The sequence below is a fragment of the Notolepis coatsorum genome (genome assembly GCF_963971535.1).
Source record: "Notolepis coatsorum genome assembly, chromosome: 19".
Lineage (NCBI taxonomy): Eukaryota > Metazoa > Chordata > Actinopteri > Aulopiformes > Paralepididae > Notolepis > Notolepis coatsorum.
Window position 1 is genome coordinate 29,918,804 of NC_140183.1, and position 17,780 is coordinate 29,936,583.

A 17,780-nucleotide genomic window follows, 5' to 3' on the forward strand; every position below is an offset into this window, starting at 1 on the left:
TTTGTGTTTCAATTTTGGTGGTTGATCATTTGCAGTCATGGAAAGTACTTGAAATTGCAAGGAGTTAGTGGTTAAGCAGAGAATAGAAGGAGGGGATAGTATGTTAAGTTGTTTTCATCATTGATCTTTCATCTCAGGCACTTCTACTTTGTTTGGTGTTATTCAGACATCATATCTCTAATTTGTGTGCCTTCTTGAAAAGAGAGAGATGAAAACAACTGGTTAGTTATTCTGTTAGTATGGGAAATATGGTAGCCTTTCATAACTGCAAATTCATCACCTGTGTCTAATTCATGTTAATTAAGTGGTTCTCTGTTGCCATCCACCGCCAGGTGAGTCCACCAAGTCTGTGGTCACGAGTGCAGGCATTTGCATTGCTTTGTCTCCCAAGTGCCCACTCTGAAGAAATTTACATGTGGGTATTTGGATGCAGATTTGTTCCAAATGGTCAATCGATTGTCTCTCAGCTCTGCACTGTCTCTCGGTTGACATGCAAATTGTTGGAGCTTCAGTCTTTTGTGATACAATTTTGGGTGTAGGTCTCTGCATCTCGCCTCAGAGCCTGACTGAAAATAAAAACACATGTTAATTTTCCACTCCTAAGACCATTTGAGTGGGTTCTTTGTTGATTGTCTGTGAGCTTAACAAAACATCAGCTATTTCTCATCCATCCCGTCCTAGGATGTAATGATAGTGTTATCATTTATCAATCATATCGCATATGTACACAAGCATCATATGAATGTGGAACCACACATTTTTTAATCATGTTTAAAAATGTCTTACAATGGAAAGGGCTAGTTATCTTTCATTGGTTCTTTAGATAAACACATTAACTCAAGTGAATATAACCTAAACATCTTACTTTTAAACATGATCTATGTTGTTTGTGCCCAAGTTTTCAACATTAAAAGCTTATAAAGCCTAATCTAACGCTGTTTATGTGGACTACAATTCCTGTACTGCCATATACTGGAAACCGGGAGTGTTTGTTTAACTCTCCGTATTGGTCAGTATGGCCGGTATGCCCACAGATGTATTATAATTCTGAAACAGACATTGTAATTAGCTTTATGTGACTTATAATGTGTAAATTAAAGCAACATAAACACTCAAGTGATCTGAGATAGTTGTAATTTGCTGTAACTGAGATGATAGTTGTGTATGTACAGTTTCTACGTCAAATGACTCCCTTTTCTTGACTCCTTTTGTATCACAAACAGTACTGAATTTGCAAATCTGGTATGTCATAAATGTATAGATGTAGCAGTATTGACTATCTGTATGTCATGTATGTCATAATATGTCCTGATAAATTGAAAATGGGGGACCCTGATGTAAACAAGACAAGGGTCTTTCTCTGGTCTGCATCCCCTTAGCAATTTGTGTGTATTGAGCTGTACTGTATTGTACCCATTCTGCAATCTGTTAATAAAGTTTTCAATCAATCAATCAAAGCATCTATATTTATGATTTTCATACTCACCGGGGAAGGCTGTTGTGTTGACGTCGTATATTATAGTCGAATAGTGGTTCCAGAGGCTGTAGCACGTTACGTGTCGTCAATGCAATGTTCGGCTCGTTTCTCCGGTGGTCTGGGATAATGCAACCCGCATCTCGCCACCGCAACTCAACATTTTCCAATAGCAGCGCGCACATACATATACAAATAAAACATATACTACAAGTGGATTTCACGCACCTTCGGCCTTGGGCACATTAAACTTTACGTTCGCCTATGGATAGTTTAATATAAAATCATAACTTCACGGCGCGCATAGCGTGACGTCATCGCTCCATGCGACGTTCGTGCGTTCTCATTCGCCTCGGAAATAACGCTTTGCAATTCATACAGTATTTTTCCCACGAGCTCTCAATAGCCTGGAATTCCTAAACCAGCGTTTTGTTACCGAATGAACGCGCCTGTGCATATGTGAAAACGTAAACAAACTGAAACGATAAAACTATACTTCCCCAAATGGTCATTCCCGTGGGCCGGTTTTGTTGATTCCGGAAATTACTATCCTAGTTTGTCGCGTGAACTGCACTTCAATGTTATTCTCTGTATAACGGTAACTCGTCTCCCTATGCTCGTCGCGCTATCCGTCGGTTTCTTTACTCAATACAGCACTGCGGCGGGTTCTATACTGTGCACATACAAACGAGACTTTAAACAGACAAACAAACATTAATACATATAAGATAACGTGTGTGTATATCTGACTGTATTGGATCGCTGTACGTTTAGTCGGCCAGCATCTGCTGCGACAAGGCATTTATCCCTTGATCTAACTATACATCGTTATTAAAGTCATAACGACCGAACCTGACTTCGAAATTTACCAGCGATATATTAGATTATATATACCTTTTAATCATACTCACGGTCTCTTGAACCCGCGACTAATGTCCCGTTAATTGTACATTCACGTACTACCGGGACATCGCCGGTCACCTTCCCGCTTTCTGTATTAATCAATTGGTTAATTCAATCCAAATACATCGTTTTCAGGAATGGAAGAGATTGTGAGCTTAGTTTAAGGTTGCATCTATGAATATATATCGTTACTCTGTTAAATCTAATTAGATTATAACAGCTTCTCGGTCCTAACTTCCCGCCTCTTTGCCAAAAGAATCATAGAATAGTTTCTAAGAGAGTAGCGTTTTCCAATGATATCACTCTAATAAGCTCACGTATCTCCTTTTGTTGCCTATATTTTAGCCTGCATCAGCTAGACTTGGGTTAGCAAACCAACAACCTTATTTTGTGCCCTAACTTTCGGTTTGGCAACAGCTCAAATCCGGGAATAGCACAGACAACCCATCCTCTCAGAACATCTGTCCAGATAAGGACCCAGGTACACGCGTTTCCCCGGTACGATTCTCAATACAGATCAGATATATTAATGCACATTATTCTTACTCAGCCATGATCTCAATATTTGACAACATTCTGTAATATTCACCTGGCACAGAGAAAAGCGGGAAGGTTTTAATTCCTTGCCATACATTTTTTGGTCGACCATCCTATTATACTCACTTTTCTCTGTATAGCTGAAAACAATACAGCACGCCGGTAGGACGCAAGAGTCCGTCACAAGTTCGTAGACGCCAATTGTGGGATATTTGTGGATATCCTGAAGAAGAATGTTCTCAGTCAACCGAGGATTGGATAATAACAAAGGTTTATTAACCAAACAGATAGAATACATAGAGAGAATGGCTGAGGGCTTCCCCCCAGGTGATCAGCTGAATTTAACCAGGTAAGAAGACCTGGATAGATCTCAAGAGGAGATCTATATAGGTAACAGGGGGGGGGGTGTGGTCCCATTTGATAGGTCAGATGGGGGGAGGGGGTACAGGTTTGGGGGACACAGGGGAGGGGGGTGTCTTATTCCACAGAGAGGGGGGGGGGGCACAGGTAAGGGGAACATATTTACATGAGGACATATTATACCACAGTGCGCGCGTGCATGTACGTGACGCGTTGTAGTTCGGGGAATACAGGGATAATTTAGAACTATACAATTTTGCAAGAATTAAACATATTTACAAGTCGTATTACGTTTAGCAAGTAAGGAGACATATAGATTACATGTCAAAGCACTCGAAATCGTCATTGTTCTATTTTTACAGATTTCTGAAAAGCGTGACTTCCTGAGCATTTGTGAGACATTCTAAATCCTATTGTCCTCCGCCGACGGGTTCAAAAAGCCCTGTCGACTTCAGAGAGTTAACAATTGTGTGTATTGAGCCTTACTGTATTGTACCCATTCTGCAATCTGTTAATAAAATGTGATTGATTGAAACTTTTATTAACAGATTGTAGAATGGGTAGAATTGCACCGTGCAATCCATTCTTTGTGGATCTAGCCCTAAGTCTTGCAGAGCATTACTTGAGAGTTGCAGGTTCTCAATGGCTAGTTGTACAGAGTCAGCAATACAATAGACAATAGTATCATCCGCATAAATATGAACTTGACATCCACTCAAACATGAGATAATATCATTCATTATGCGTTGAAAAGATGCGACAGGCTGCCTCCTCGTGTACCGGAGGGGACACGTGATGCAAGGCTTCTGTCCTCACTACAACCAACCTGTGGGAGGCATAGTCTAGCAACGTTCAAGACAGGGGAGGGAAGAATTGGATATACGAAATTGGGATTGGAGAAAAATAGAAAAAGTGGATAAAAAAAATTAAAATAACGAGGGGTCAGACTAAGGAGGGTTTTGTAAATTAATCTAATTGTTATGGGAACAGAGGAATAGGACCCGTAAATAAGAGAATGAAACCGGTTCAACAGGGAAACGCTAAATAAGCGTGTATTTATTCACAGAAGAATAATCATACAGACAAACAGAGTAATACAAACAAAACAAGGTGGTGGCGTAGTGCGAGCAGGTCGGGAGGCCTGGGTTAATGAAATGTGTGGTTACTCCCAAATGTGTTGTGTAGCAGATGACGATGTGTGTGTATTTAATATGTAGAATGGAGTCTTACCGTGTTGAAAAATTTTGTGGATCAAGGTTGCCTTAGCAACGCCAGGAAAATGATATTGGGTATACCCCGAGGGAATAACACGCAAGGGATTGGCGAGGTGGGGGAGAAAGAAACACAGGAGAGAAACGAGTGAACAGGTTTGTGCGCGGTGCGGCTGCGAGGGCGACGTCTTCCCACAACTAGACACAAGAGAAAAAGAACACAAGATTAGTAAACCAGCAAACATCTACCCAAGCTAGAAGGGAGAGAACGAGGTTAGGATTAACAATAGGAGATAACATGTGCATCAACAACGACGGTCAAATTACTCAGATTATTGAAATGCAATTCCAACACTCAGGAAAGACAAAATAGTCAAGAGGGATATTAAGACACAAAACACCTACTGTTCCAACTTTTCATTTATTTTCAAACCTTTATTTTAACTCGAAAGGCAACTGAGGTCATGTCGAGTGCAGTGGCGAATCCTTGTGGAAGCCAACGGAAGCCATGCCTCCCTATAAATTCATATCAAATGATGAAATATGAAAAAAAAAAAAAAAAAAAAAAAATATAATTTTTTTTAATATAGTTTACATTCTTTTTCATCTGTGCATCTGTGTTTTTTTTTTTTTTTTTTTTTTAATGTCTCCCTCTTCTCCTTCTCACTCCCTCTAACACACTGTCAGACTGTGCTCACTACTGCAGCTAGTATAGGAGAGAGGCAGTGGGTAGGTCTCTTTCTCCAGGCTTCCAGCATTATAGAGTGAGTCCAAACTCCAAATCCGATCCTAGCCAATCAGATTCGAGCTGACTGCCACTGTGCCACACCCTAAAAGTTTAAAACGGAGCTGGGAGGAAAACGCTCAGCATATTTTCCCCCTGGAGGCGGGGCACTCAGAAGTTCACGTTTCCACCTGACTACCTAACGTGACATCCCAGTAGTACTGAGGACCAGCAGAGCACACCACTGTGGATATTATGATTTAACAAATCTATCTGGCAAGAGGAGGACCACATTATTGACCAGGTAAGAACTGAGCAGCCTGACTAAGGACTAACTAACGTTATCAGGCAAGCTTGTATACCCTTTCATGACTGCAATGCAAGCCAGGGGCTGGTATACGCAGTAACTTATTCCTCCGTAGTAGCCAGGTTAATGTGCACCATCAAGCACTGCTTAAAAGCTAGCGGTGGGTCCAAAATATATCGGATATAAATGTCAAAGGTACCCAGCGTTCCATTAGGGTTTCACACACAGATGCGGCGGGGTTTGAAAGCTCGGCGTTGCTAATAAACATTTTAAATCATTTTTATAAACGAGTAAAACTGAGGCTGAAATGACTGCTTCCGCATTTTACAGTAGGAGCGCTCTGATGGCTGGGCGCGTGGCGCAACAGACACGTGAATGAATGAATGAATGAATGAATGAAAACTTTATTTAACAGATTGCAGAATGGGTACAATACAGTACGGCTCAATACACACAATTGTTAAGGGGATGCAGACCAGAGAAATACGTTTGTCTTGTCACGTTTGTCTAATAGTCATATTCTCTCCCGGTGTTCTGCGGAATCCTACTCCCTCCTCGAAAACAACACCGGCCGTATGTATATTTCTCTCCCACCCACCCACCCCCTCCTAATGTACAGTCCCCTCCCCATCATATGTATATACTCTGTCAGGATCTAGGGGTAACAGTACTGTATATTTGATGTCATGATGTCTTGTATGTCATAAATGTCACTATGAATTGAAAATGGGGGACCCTGATGTAAACAAGACAAACGTCTTTCTCTGGTCTGCATCCCCTTATACAATTGTGTGTATTGAGCCGTACTGTATTGTACCCATTCTGCAATCTGTTAAGAAAGTTTGACTGGCCGCCGAGCCATACTGTAGTGTACATGGTGACTACTTGACTTAAAAAAAAAAAAAATAATAATAATAATAATATTAATAAAAATATTTAATCATTTTTTTTTAATCATTTTTTTTGGCTTCCCCTGTTATTTTACCCACGCGACGCCACTGGTCGAGTGTACATACAGAAATGAGCAAAAAAAAAGCATATAAAATCACAACAAAGAGACAACAAGATGAGGCAAAAAAACAAGGATAACAAATCAATTAAAACACGTAGCTACAACTTGATTGACAAAGGTTGGAGACGAAGGCTCCAAACTTTGCAACATAGGGGAGAATCCCAGCTCCAAGGACTGTCTTAGTTCATTCCATGAGCTAGAGCAGTGGTTCCCAAAGTCGGGGTCGCGACCCAAAGGTGGGCCGCGAGCAGCCACGGATGGGCCGCGAGATGATTTACATTTTTTTTTTTTTTTTTTTTTTTTTTTGTCAGGCCACTGAACTTAGAAGCAGGCCAGGACAGTGTTTCTAGTTGTATTCTAAAATTATTTTCTATTGTATTCTAAAATGTGACTATATGGTTTTATATTAACTTAATAAATAAACAAAAACGTAAAAATCTACTTATTTCAACGAACATTTCAAACTAAATAACAGATTATGCACATAAAACGCTGAAAACAACCGAAGCAACAATAGTATTTTAATGAGGCTATTATTATTATCATTATTATTTTGCAACAAGTTAGCCCTCTCATAAATAGCACATATAAATGAATAACTAACTTGAACTAACTTAATAGGATTGAAGTGATATTTGGCTTAAAAAATCGGTCGCCTGGCAAAAAAAAAAGAAAAAAAAAGCCAGACGATGTGCATTGGGCCGCGGCTCTCTGACGCCTTATTTTCTGGGCCCCGGCCTGAAAAGTTTGGGAACCCCTGAGCTAGAGGGGCATCATAATAACAAAATGCAGATGTACCCTGTTCAGAGCAAACTCAGGGGACCTTAAGGACCAGCCAGTCACTAGAACGGGTTCCATAGGTTTTGTTTGTAACCTTTATTTTAACTCGAAGGACATTGAGGTTTCCCTAATTTACAATGACTACGAGTTAACACACACATGAGCAACACAATGAAAATATAAAAAACAATAGAAGAAACTAAAAACAATTGCAATTTGACAAACAAATTTAACACCAGATGTTTAAAAGCAGAAGCAGATGGGAGGACCTCTAACTTTAGGGTTTGTTGAAGAGCGTTCCATGTGTTGGGGGCATCAATAAAAAATGCTGTCTAGCCCAGATCCGAACGCGCTTGTGGAACCCTAAGAGTAAGCCAGCTGTTGGATCTGGTCTGATAAGCACCAAGACTCCAATCCAGCAAGGATGATATATATGGAGGGTGTTTACCACTAATGGCTTTGAAGATGAACAAGTACCAGTGGTAATTGCGCCTCTGAGAAAGAGAGGGCCAGCCCACCTTTTCATAACGAATGCAGTGGTGAGTATCATAACTGTCACCAGTGATAAATCTAATAGCGGAATGATATACAGAGTCCAATTGCTTCAACGTAGATGCAGCTGCATGCCTATAGATAACATCACCATAGTCCAATACTGACAAGAATACCGCATCTACAACTCTCTTCCTACTGAGCGAAGGGAAGCTAGACCGGTTTCGGAATAGAAAGCCAACCTTCTGCCGAAGCTTGGAGGCGAGGCTGTCAATATGAGTTTTGAATGAGAGCTTCTCATCAAGCCATAGCCCAAGATATTTGTAATCGGTAACTCTCTATAGTAGAGCCATCAATAGTAGATATGAGAAGTTAAGTAAAGTCCACATTTCTAGCTCTTGAGAATATCATAAATTTAGTTTTCATCGAGTTAAGGACAAGCCTGAGCTGAGAAAGGGTGTCCTGCAATGAATTAAAAGCGAGCTGCAAGTTGACGGTAGCAGCCTGCGGGCTATCCGCAATACAGTAAAGAATAGTGTCATCTGCATACAAATGGGCTTGGCAACTGGTTAGTGAAGAGACTAGCTCATTAATGTAGACCGTAAAAAGTACAGGCCCCAACACCGAACCCTGTGGGACACCTTTTGTAACAGTTAAGAATTCCGAATTGCCATGTGATGATTTTATACATTGACGTCGGAGAGATAGGTAGTCACGAAACCATGCAGAAGCACCCATATCCGATATCGGACAGCTTTTTTAAAAGCAGGTGGTGATCGACCGTGTCGAAGGCTTTTGAGAGGTCAACAAAGAACGAACTTGCGTAGTCCACTGGGCTGGTCAAACGTTTATAGTCCCATCTGTTACCGCGGAAGAGACAGCAGCCTCTGATTGTAGACTCGAATCAGCTGTGGGACGAGAACGTCTAGGAAGACCTGCGCGTCGGGGCTGAGTGACAGTGCCACGCAACCTCTGGGGGGAGCTGTTAGGCGCAGGGACCTGCTCAGGTGCAGTCCTCACAACAGTAATCCCATTAATTTCTTGTATAGAGTGTAACAATGGCCAATGTATAGACAAAAAGGGTGCATTTGTAGCAAACCCAATTGCTGAGTGATGCAAAAAATGAAGGCGATCAAGGACACTCTTGCTTGTATGCATGTAAATGACATCGCCATAGTCACAAACAATGGGAGAATGGACATTTGGACAAGGGAGCCAAGTCTTGCTTTTACTTTTGATAGAAGATGTAACACATGCTGAGAAAAAGAAAGTGCATTATGTAACCAGATACCCGGGTCTTTATAAGAGACGATTCTATCCAGGACTGAGCCAGTGAGTTGTGATGTTTCCAGGGTGTATCAAATGAGGATTACAGGAGAGTGTTATAATCATAACCAGTCTGTCTGAACCTCAGGTCATCTACGTCACAAGGAACCCCAGAGATGTCCTGGTGTCATCCTTCCACTTTCATCAGATGGCCAGTTTCCTTGATGACCCCGGAACCCTCCAGGAGTTCATAGACAAGTTCCTGCAGGGCAAAGGTCAGAGGTTGCACTACCCCGCAGATTATTTAAAAGTTAGGGGGCCCTTTTGCCCCCCCCTCCGGGACGTGTGTGTGTGTGTGTGTGTGTGTGTGTGTGTGTGTGTGTGTGTGTGTGTGTGTGTGTGTGTGTGTGTGTGTGTGGTCACTACTGTACTTCTTTTCTTGGAGTAAAGAAAGAGATAATAACCTTTAACAGCAAAGCTATCTTTTCCCATATTGCAGTGCAGTATTATATTACTATACCACATTGATACCCTCATTAAAAAAAATATATATAAAATGGAAAATAATTGTATTCATCAGATTTCTGAAATGGTAATAGATCAAGCAATGTGCAAAACAAAGAGCATTCCCTATAATAACCATGTTCAGTACAGTGGATTAAACAGTTATTATTCCAAAAAGAGACATGATACTTTACTTGGAATCGTAAACAAAGACTTGAGACTTGACTTTGATTCTAGCTCAGACTTGAGACTTGACTTGTGAACATGCTGGAGGACAGTCACTAGTCATGTCCTGCTGGGTTGACATGTCCTCCACTAAGTCCATGAAGGCCAGTGAGTTGGAACCATTAGCTCTAAAGACCGACTGATGATCTCTAAATAAATTATGTTTCACTAGAAATGTATCAAGTCTTTGAATAAATCATTTTGAGCACTGGGAACGTCTATAATTGGAGAATACACATCTGTTGTATAAATTGTATATTGTGGTGGACACTAGATGGAGGTGTCTCACCTCAGAATGGACACTGATTGGGTGGTAAGGAGGAGTTGACTTAAGGGTGTGGCTGTACCTTGGTTCTGTTGGATTTGTTTGGAAGTAAAGCTCAGAGACTCGATACTCCGGTTGTTCCAGCTGTCAGATAGAGAGCGCGCAGAACGCCTATTGTCCCTCAAGTGATGGAGAACATGCTAGTACTGCTTGGTTCAGGTGACGCTACTTTTATTTTTGTGCAGCTTTTCCTGCGTCAACTCCCGACTCCGGTGCGCGCGGCTCTGGCCAGCTCGCCTCTCGTGCGCACCAATGATTACCGTGGATTAGCGGAGGAGGTGGACAAAAAATACATATTACATATACATATTAGGGCTGTCAAAATTAATGCTTTAACTCTGGAGATTAATTTAAATACTTTTAAGCATTAAAAAAAAATTATGGAGTGAAAATTGTTCAATATAATATAAGAAAGCGGTCTAGCTGAGTCAATGTTGATGGTTTTGTTGAACATTTGTACTATTAGTCTTTGAATCTAAATATACTTTCTTTGTGTTAATTTTACATTAATTCCATGATTTTACTAAATAAATATCTGTTACAAGCTTCGGTCGTAGAAAAATCTAGATTAATCTAGATTAATTACAGAACATTTTGAGATTAATTAGTAAAAAAATGTAATCTATTGACAGCACTAATATATATATATATGTGTCTAAGTGTATATATATGTGTCTATATGTGTATATAAGTGTCTTAAGTGTGTATATATACATGTCTAAGTGTATATACTGTATATGTCTTTTGTATAAAGGGCCTTCAGCTGTTTTCATGTTTTCAGGACTGATTCCAGGCACAGTGTCTCTGTTTGTTTGTCTCTGTTATTCCAGTGTTGTTTGTCTCTGTTATTCCAGTGTTGTTTGTCTCTGTTAATCCAGTGTTGTTTGTCTCTGTTATTCCATTGTCTCTGTTATTCCAGTGTTGTTTGTCTCTGTTATTCCAGTGTTGTTTGTCTCTGTTATTCCATTGTCTCTGTTATTCCAGTGTTGTTTGTCTCTGTTGTTCCAGTGTTGTTTGTCTCTGTTATTCCAGTGTTGTTTGTCTCTGTTATTCCATTGTCTCTGTTATTCCAGTGTTGTTTGTCTCTGTTATTCCATTGTCTCTGTTATTCCAGTGTTGTTTGTCTCTGTTATTCCAGTGTTGTTTGTCTCTGTTATTCCATTGTCTCTGTTATTCCAGTGTTGTTTGTCTCTGTTATTCCATTGTCTCTGTTATTCCAGTGTTGTTTGTCCATTGTCTCTGTTATTCCAGTGTTGTTTGTCTCTGTTATTCCATTGTCTCTGTTATTCCAGTGTTGTTTGTCTCTGTTATTCCAGTGTTGTTTGTCTCTGTTATTCCATTGTCTCTGTTATTCCAGTGTTGTTTGTCTCTGTTATTCCAGTGTTGTTTGTCTCTGTTATTCCAGTGTTGTTTGTCTCTGTTATTCCAGTGTTGTTTGGGAAATGGACAGATCATGTGAAAAGCTGGAGACACACTGACCTGGGAGACAGACTGCTGTTTATCACATATGAAGAGATGGTCCAGGTACTCATTCAACTTATTGACTCATTTATTTACTCAACTCTCCTTTCAAATGATGTGGAGAAATGCAGCAAGAAGATCAAGGAGGTCAATTCAGTCCTAATGTTTCTAAATCACTCTCTGCAAGTTCTTCTTGGATCACAGAGATGCAAAGCCCACAGGAGTGTGGAGGCAGCAGGTAAACAGAGCAGCAGAGATTGAGACATGGAGCTTGTAGTTTAAATAAAACATCTGTTAGGGTCTCAGTATACTTGCTTTTAAACATGCGTTCACACATCCTCAGAAATTAACACTACACGTCTACAAGATGCAATGAAGCGTGTCAACAGTGGGGGCAGTGTGGATGTGACAGGCTAAACACTAAAACTAGACATGGAAAGTTACATGGAAACAGGTCTGAGACCTTTTCCTGCCGTGATCACAACATAACCTTCTAGAGTGCCATGTTTTATGTTACGTTGCAAATTTGGATAGTGGGTAGTTCACAGGGAAGATGTTCTTCTTCTATATAATTCTATGCGTCGACCAGAGATGATTCGACCCTGATCTGCCCCCTAGTGAATAGACCTTTCACTCCTCCAGGTATACCCAAAATACGCAAGCATAGTATGTGAACAATGCTGTTCATAACGCAGCCACTTGTGTACTTGTGGACTTCAGGAGGTCGGGGGTCAAGGACTACAGCCCCCTCAGCATCGACGGGGCACCGGTTGAGAGAGTCAACAGCTTTAAGTACCTCGGAGCCTACATATCCGAGGACTTGACATGGACCACACACATTAACAGTGTTGTGAAGAAGGCACGACAACGCCTCTACTTCCTCAGGCGCCTAAGGAAGTTCCAAGTCAGCCAGAAGATCCTTAAGAACTTCTACTCATGTACAATGGAGAGCATCTTGACCGGCAACATCACCTCCTGGTTTGGGAATAGCACTGCACAAGACCAAAGCAGACTACAAAGAGTGACACGTTCAGCCGAACGCACAATTGGAGGGGGGCTCCCCACCCTACAGAACATTTACTACAAGCGTTGCAAGGGCAAGGCTAAGAGAATCATTAAAGACTCCAGTCACCCGAACAACTGCCTCTTTGAACTGCTGCGGTCAGGCAAGCGATACAGGAGTCTCAAGGCGAGCACAGAAAGACTCAGAAGAAGCTTCTATCCCCAGGCCATCAGGCTGCTAAACGAACAATGAATGAACACTACACAACAACAACCACCAAACGCACATAGCACACACATCCACACGCACACACTCACTTTAAACAAACACACTGTAGCACCCACTCCACACACTTATAGCACACACCCACTTTAAACAAACACACTGTAGCACCCACTCCCCACACTTTATATTTATGGATGAAGGATTGCACTACAACTCGTACACCTTACTGTAAATTGTACCTAAAATTGTACCTCATCCCATTTCTGCTTTGCACTAGATAGTACTGTACATTAGTACACTGCATAGTATTGTGTATTGTATATTATATGGTAACTCAGAACATTGTACATATGTCTATACCGAACACTGTGACCTCATTTTCTTCTTCTAAATTCATGCTATATTATGTTATTATGTTATTTGATACTATCTTGTCTAGCACAGTCTCTGGAGCGTAACAGTAAGAAGCATTTTGTATGAAAGTATTCTGTACTTCTGTATGACAACTATTAAAGAACTTGAACTTGAACTTGTACTGGTACGCAAGTATGCCAAGACCCTTAGATGACATAGTGTGTGCAGATTGGTGTGATAGACTAGTTGACACATGCAGACTGGTGTGATAGACTAGTTTACACATACAGACTGGTGTGATAGGCTATAGCAGGGGTTCCCAAAGTCTGGGCCGCGGGGGGGGGGGGGGGGGGGGGGGGGTCGCCAGATGATAAAAAAAATAATGTCAAAAAATAAAATAAAAATTCTTATGCAGTCAGGCCACTGAACTTAGAAGCAGGCTAGGCCAGTGTTTCTAGTTGCACCAGCGCAATAGTTAGATAACCTAGGTGGGGAACAACCAGGAGATCACTGCAACACAAGTTGGAGAACTATCTCTCTCTCTCTCTCTCTCTTGCTCTCTCACACACACAAAGGGAGCCGCATGTGATTGGTGGAGGCGGGACCCTTACAAAAAACTGCTAATCATTGACACATGCTAGCCTGTAATAATCCCCCCCAGAAAAATCTACTTTGCATTTGATATATTGCAAATATATGCCATCACACACACTGGCATTTAAAGGGTTAGAATTATAAAATGAATATGTGGTGTTATGATCAGGGCTGAAGTTGAATAAAAGATTGTATTTTTGATCAATTACAAAAAAACTGAAAATCCATAAAAATCTGTGTTGTTGCTAATCATACACATGCTAGCCTGTTTTTTAACAATAATTTGTGATGCCATCACAAACACTGGCATTTAAAGGGTACAAATAAAAAAATTCCTGCACCAGAATGCAGGAAATGAAGTCTTTGTAACAAAAAAAATCCTGGTGGGGGACCCCCAGACCCCCTGCCTAAAAAGTGGCCTGACTGGGACTATATTTCCTGGCCTGAATGATTTCCCCAGTCCGGCCCTGGTTAAAAGCCTCCAATGCTTATTAGTGTGTGTGCGTTTGAACGTTTGCATGTTTCAACCATATATTTCCATTTATAAAAAAAAAAAATATATATATATATATATATATATATATATATATATATATATATATATATATATATATATATATATATATATATATATATATATATATATATATATATATATATTTAAAAAATAAATTTTAAATTATCTCCTATAATAGTGGGGGTCGCGGCTCTCTGACACCGTTATTTGGGGGTCGCGGCCTGAAAAGTTTGGGAACCCCTGGGCTATAGGACCACCATACGAACGCCATACGACCGCCATATGAACACCATACGAACACCATACGACCGCCATACGACCAACATACGACCGCCATACGACCACCATACAACCACCATACGCCATACGACCACCATATGACCACCGTACAACCACCGTACGAGCATGCTGCTTTGCTGAAAAGGATTATGATATTTGATTGAGGCCGTTGGAACTTTGAGATGCTTTGTCATGGATCCTGAAGAATGACCGAGCAAAGTCAGGCAGCCCACAATGACAGAAGATTCAGAGGTTTGAGATTAACTAGGCACTGGACATGGTGCCTCCGGCCATGTGGGGTCAGTTTAATTGTATGTAGATGGTGACATGAAAAGACACAAGTCACTGTTAGTTTGGTTCATATTGACTGAGCATCAGTACAGATAAATTACTGTTAGTTTGGTTCATATTGAGTAAGCATCAGTACAGATAAACCAGTTACGCGTTTGCCCAACCATGATGCGAGAAATGCTTTTCAAGTGATTAGCACTAGGGAAGTGCATTTTGAGAGCCAGCTATCCTCTGTCATGAGCTGGTTGTTTGTTTTTTAACTTAACGTGGTTCCAAGTGGTCTGCCGTGTGCACAATCTGCCCATTTCACATTCTAATTCTGTCTCTCTCTCTCTCAACACAACAATATAAATCTATGTAACATTACCAGACGACATCCGTACCTGGTGGCAGACTGCAGGGATCTCTCCATGGTCCTGATTGACCTGTATATATATATTAGGGGTGTGACGGTAAACAACTCGGGGGTGACATAGTGTGCAGTTACTGTTAATTAAGTAGGGCTGTCAACGAATATTCTATATACAAATTAATAATCGACTTGTAAAATATTTGTTATAAAAAAAAAACATACATTAAAATGTAAAATGAACATTAGATTGTGAAACAGCTCACTGCCCCCGGCTGTCTTCCTCTCAACTTATCGCATGAGCCTGAATGCGTTGCATGATGGATAGGAGACACGCAATGTCACTTTCATTGAGCATCATGCCAGTAGTAACAACAACAACAACAACAATCACACCGCACTTTATTGTAAATCATCCCTCTGGGTAAAACTTGTAGATATGAATTAATAGAGACAGAAGTGTCATGCAGGTCCCTAATGGTTTGATGACTATTTCCTGTTTCATGCCAAGGAAAATATATCACTTCATATTTATCATATCTATTTATCTATCTATATGCATGTCTGTCGCTCTCTCTCTCTGTGTTTCAGGACTTGCCAGGCTGTCTGAGGCGGTTCTCAGTGTTCCTGGGCAGGTCTCTGAGTGAGGAGGTGATTCAGAGCATCACAGCTCACTGCTGCTTCAATAACATGAAGACAAACATGATGTCCAACTACTCGCTGGTCCCCTCAGACATCATGGACGCCAACAAGTCTCCCTTCCTCAGGAAAGGTCTGAGGAATCACCCATCACTGTGATAATATCACCTGTCCAGAATATAATGTTATTGTGAATTTGATCCATTTTAATATTTGATATTACTATTGCAGGCCTGGTGTATCATATAATTGTATTATTTTATAATATATCATTTATAAGAGGCAGGGTATATATCTATCTTTCTATCTGCATTCATTGACTTTGTGTCATTGTTTGTCTGTGTGTGTGTGTACGTGTATATATATGTGTGTGTGTATATATGTGTGCGTGTTTATGTATGTGTGTGTGTGTGTGTGTGTGTGTGTGTGTGTGTGTGTGTGTGTGTGTGTGTGTGTGTGTGTGTTTATATATGTGTGTGGATCAGGGGTAACAGGCGACTGGAGGAATCACTTGAGTGCAGAGCAGGAAGAACGGTTCTCCAAGGTCATCCAGCAAGAAATGGAAGGAGAGAATCTATCATTCCCCTGGGACGAAGAATAAGCGATGTACCCCTCCTGCTGACTTGTTGTTCACAATTTGTAAGACACTTTGGATAAAAGCATCAGTTAAATGTCAAATGTTAATTACTGTAACTAGTCAATTATATTGTTGATGTTGAATGAAAAGCTCTTCTAATAATCTAATGATCACTGGTTCCAGCTAACAGTCCATGAAGACAATTAAATTCAAACGGTTTAATTTCAAATGATTTTTTTAATTCATTTTTATATTCTACAACCACAGTGATATGGACATGATGTAACATTAACATGTCTTTATGATATACATATATATATATAGTTTTATAGTAAAATACACACACAGTGCTATAGACATTATCTAACATTAACATGTTTTTATGATATATATATAGTTTTATATTTATATATAGTAAAAAAGTGACATGCAGACAAGAGATAGTTTGTATTTTTGGACATTACGTTTATATAATACTTGCCAGTAGTGTAGTGTATGTAAGGGGTTCTGAGTGAACTGGGAAGCTTCAGACAGACAGGTTCGAGTCATGAGAGAAGAAACCTTTTAATCCACAACATACAGGCAAAAGTTTTCCCATTTCCAACACAAAACCAGGGTCCTGCAGCATTTTGAAACAGCGGATAGGCCACGTTTCCTGTGCACCGCCTCCAGCACGTAGTAATACACTGGACTTTTTCAAGAAACAAAATAGTGCCAAGTGATTGCAGAATCTGAAATGCTGGAGGACTGGTTTTGTGTTGGAGATGTGTAAAACCCTTTTGCCTGCATGTTGTGGATAAAAACATGTTGGTGTTGTGACCCTGTTTGCTTGCCGGTTCTAAGAATAAAGGGGACATATTATGTATTCTTTCAACAATTTTATAAAACTTCCTTGACTCTGTGGAACATATTTGTTCAGTTGTTTCCAAAGACACTAGTCTTATTTGAAATGAATAAAAATGTATCTTCCCTTGAATACAGTGTTGTTGGTGGGTGTAGTAACACATGAATACAGTGTTGTTGGTGGGTGTAGTAACACACATGAATACAGTGTTGTTGGTGGGTGTAGTAACACACATGAATACAGTGTTGTTGGTGGGTGTAGTAACACATGAATACAGTGTTGTTGGTGGGTGTAGTAACACATGAATACAGTGTTGTTGGTGGGTGTAGTAACACATGAATACAGTGTTGTTGGTGGGTGTAGTAACACATGATTATACAACGGCATGCAAATTTCTCGATTCTGATTGGCTGAAACAGTCCATTTACACGTCTTTATTGGCAACAATCCACGGTCCTGGGCTCAGGACCCGCCCACAACCGAATCACATATCACTCCGCCGGCTCACTCCGGGAGAAAACAAGATT

The 17,780-nt window shown here is 40.5% G+C and overlaps 1 protein-coding gene across 1 annotated transcript in view; it reads left to right on the forward strand.

The window, feature by feature from the left end:
* sult2st3 (sulfotransferase family 2, cytosolic sulfotransferase 3) overlaps window positions 1-17,480 on the forward strand; it is a 39,120-nt gene extending 21,640 nt beyond the window's left edge. The window contains exons 3-6 of the mRNA XM_084336126.1: window positions 9,215-9,341; window positions 11,550-11,644; window positions 15,785-15,965; window positions 16,318-17,480. Coding sequence (XP_084192252.1) covers window positions 9,215-9,341; window positions 11,550-11,644; window positions 15,785-15,965; window positions 16,318-16,433 — 519 coding nt within the window. The 3' untranslated portion in view covers window positions 16,434-17,480. The remainder of the gene's footprint in view (window positions 1-9,214; window positions 9,342-11,549; window positions 11,645-15,784; window positions 15,966-16,317) is intronic.
* The last annotated feature ends 300 nt before the right edge of the window (window positions 17,481-17,780 follow it).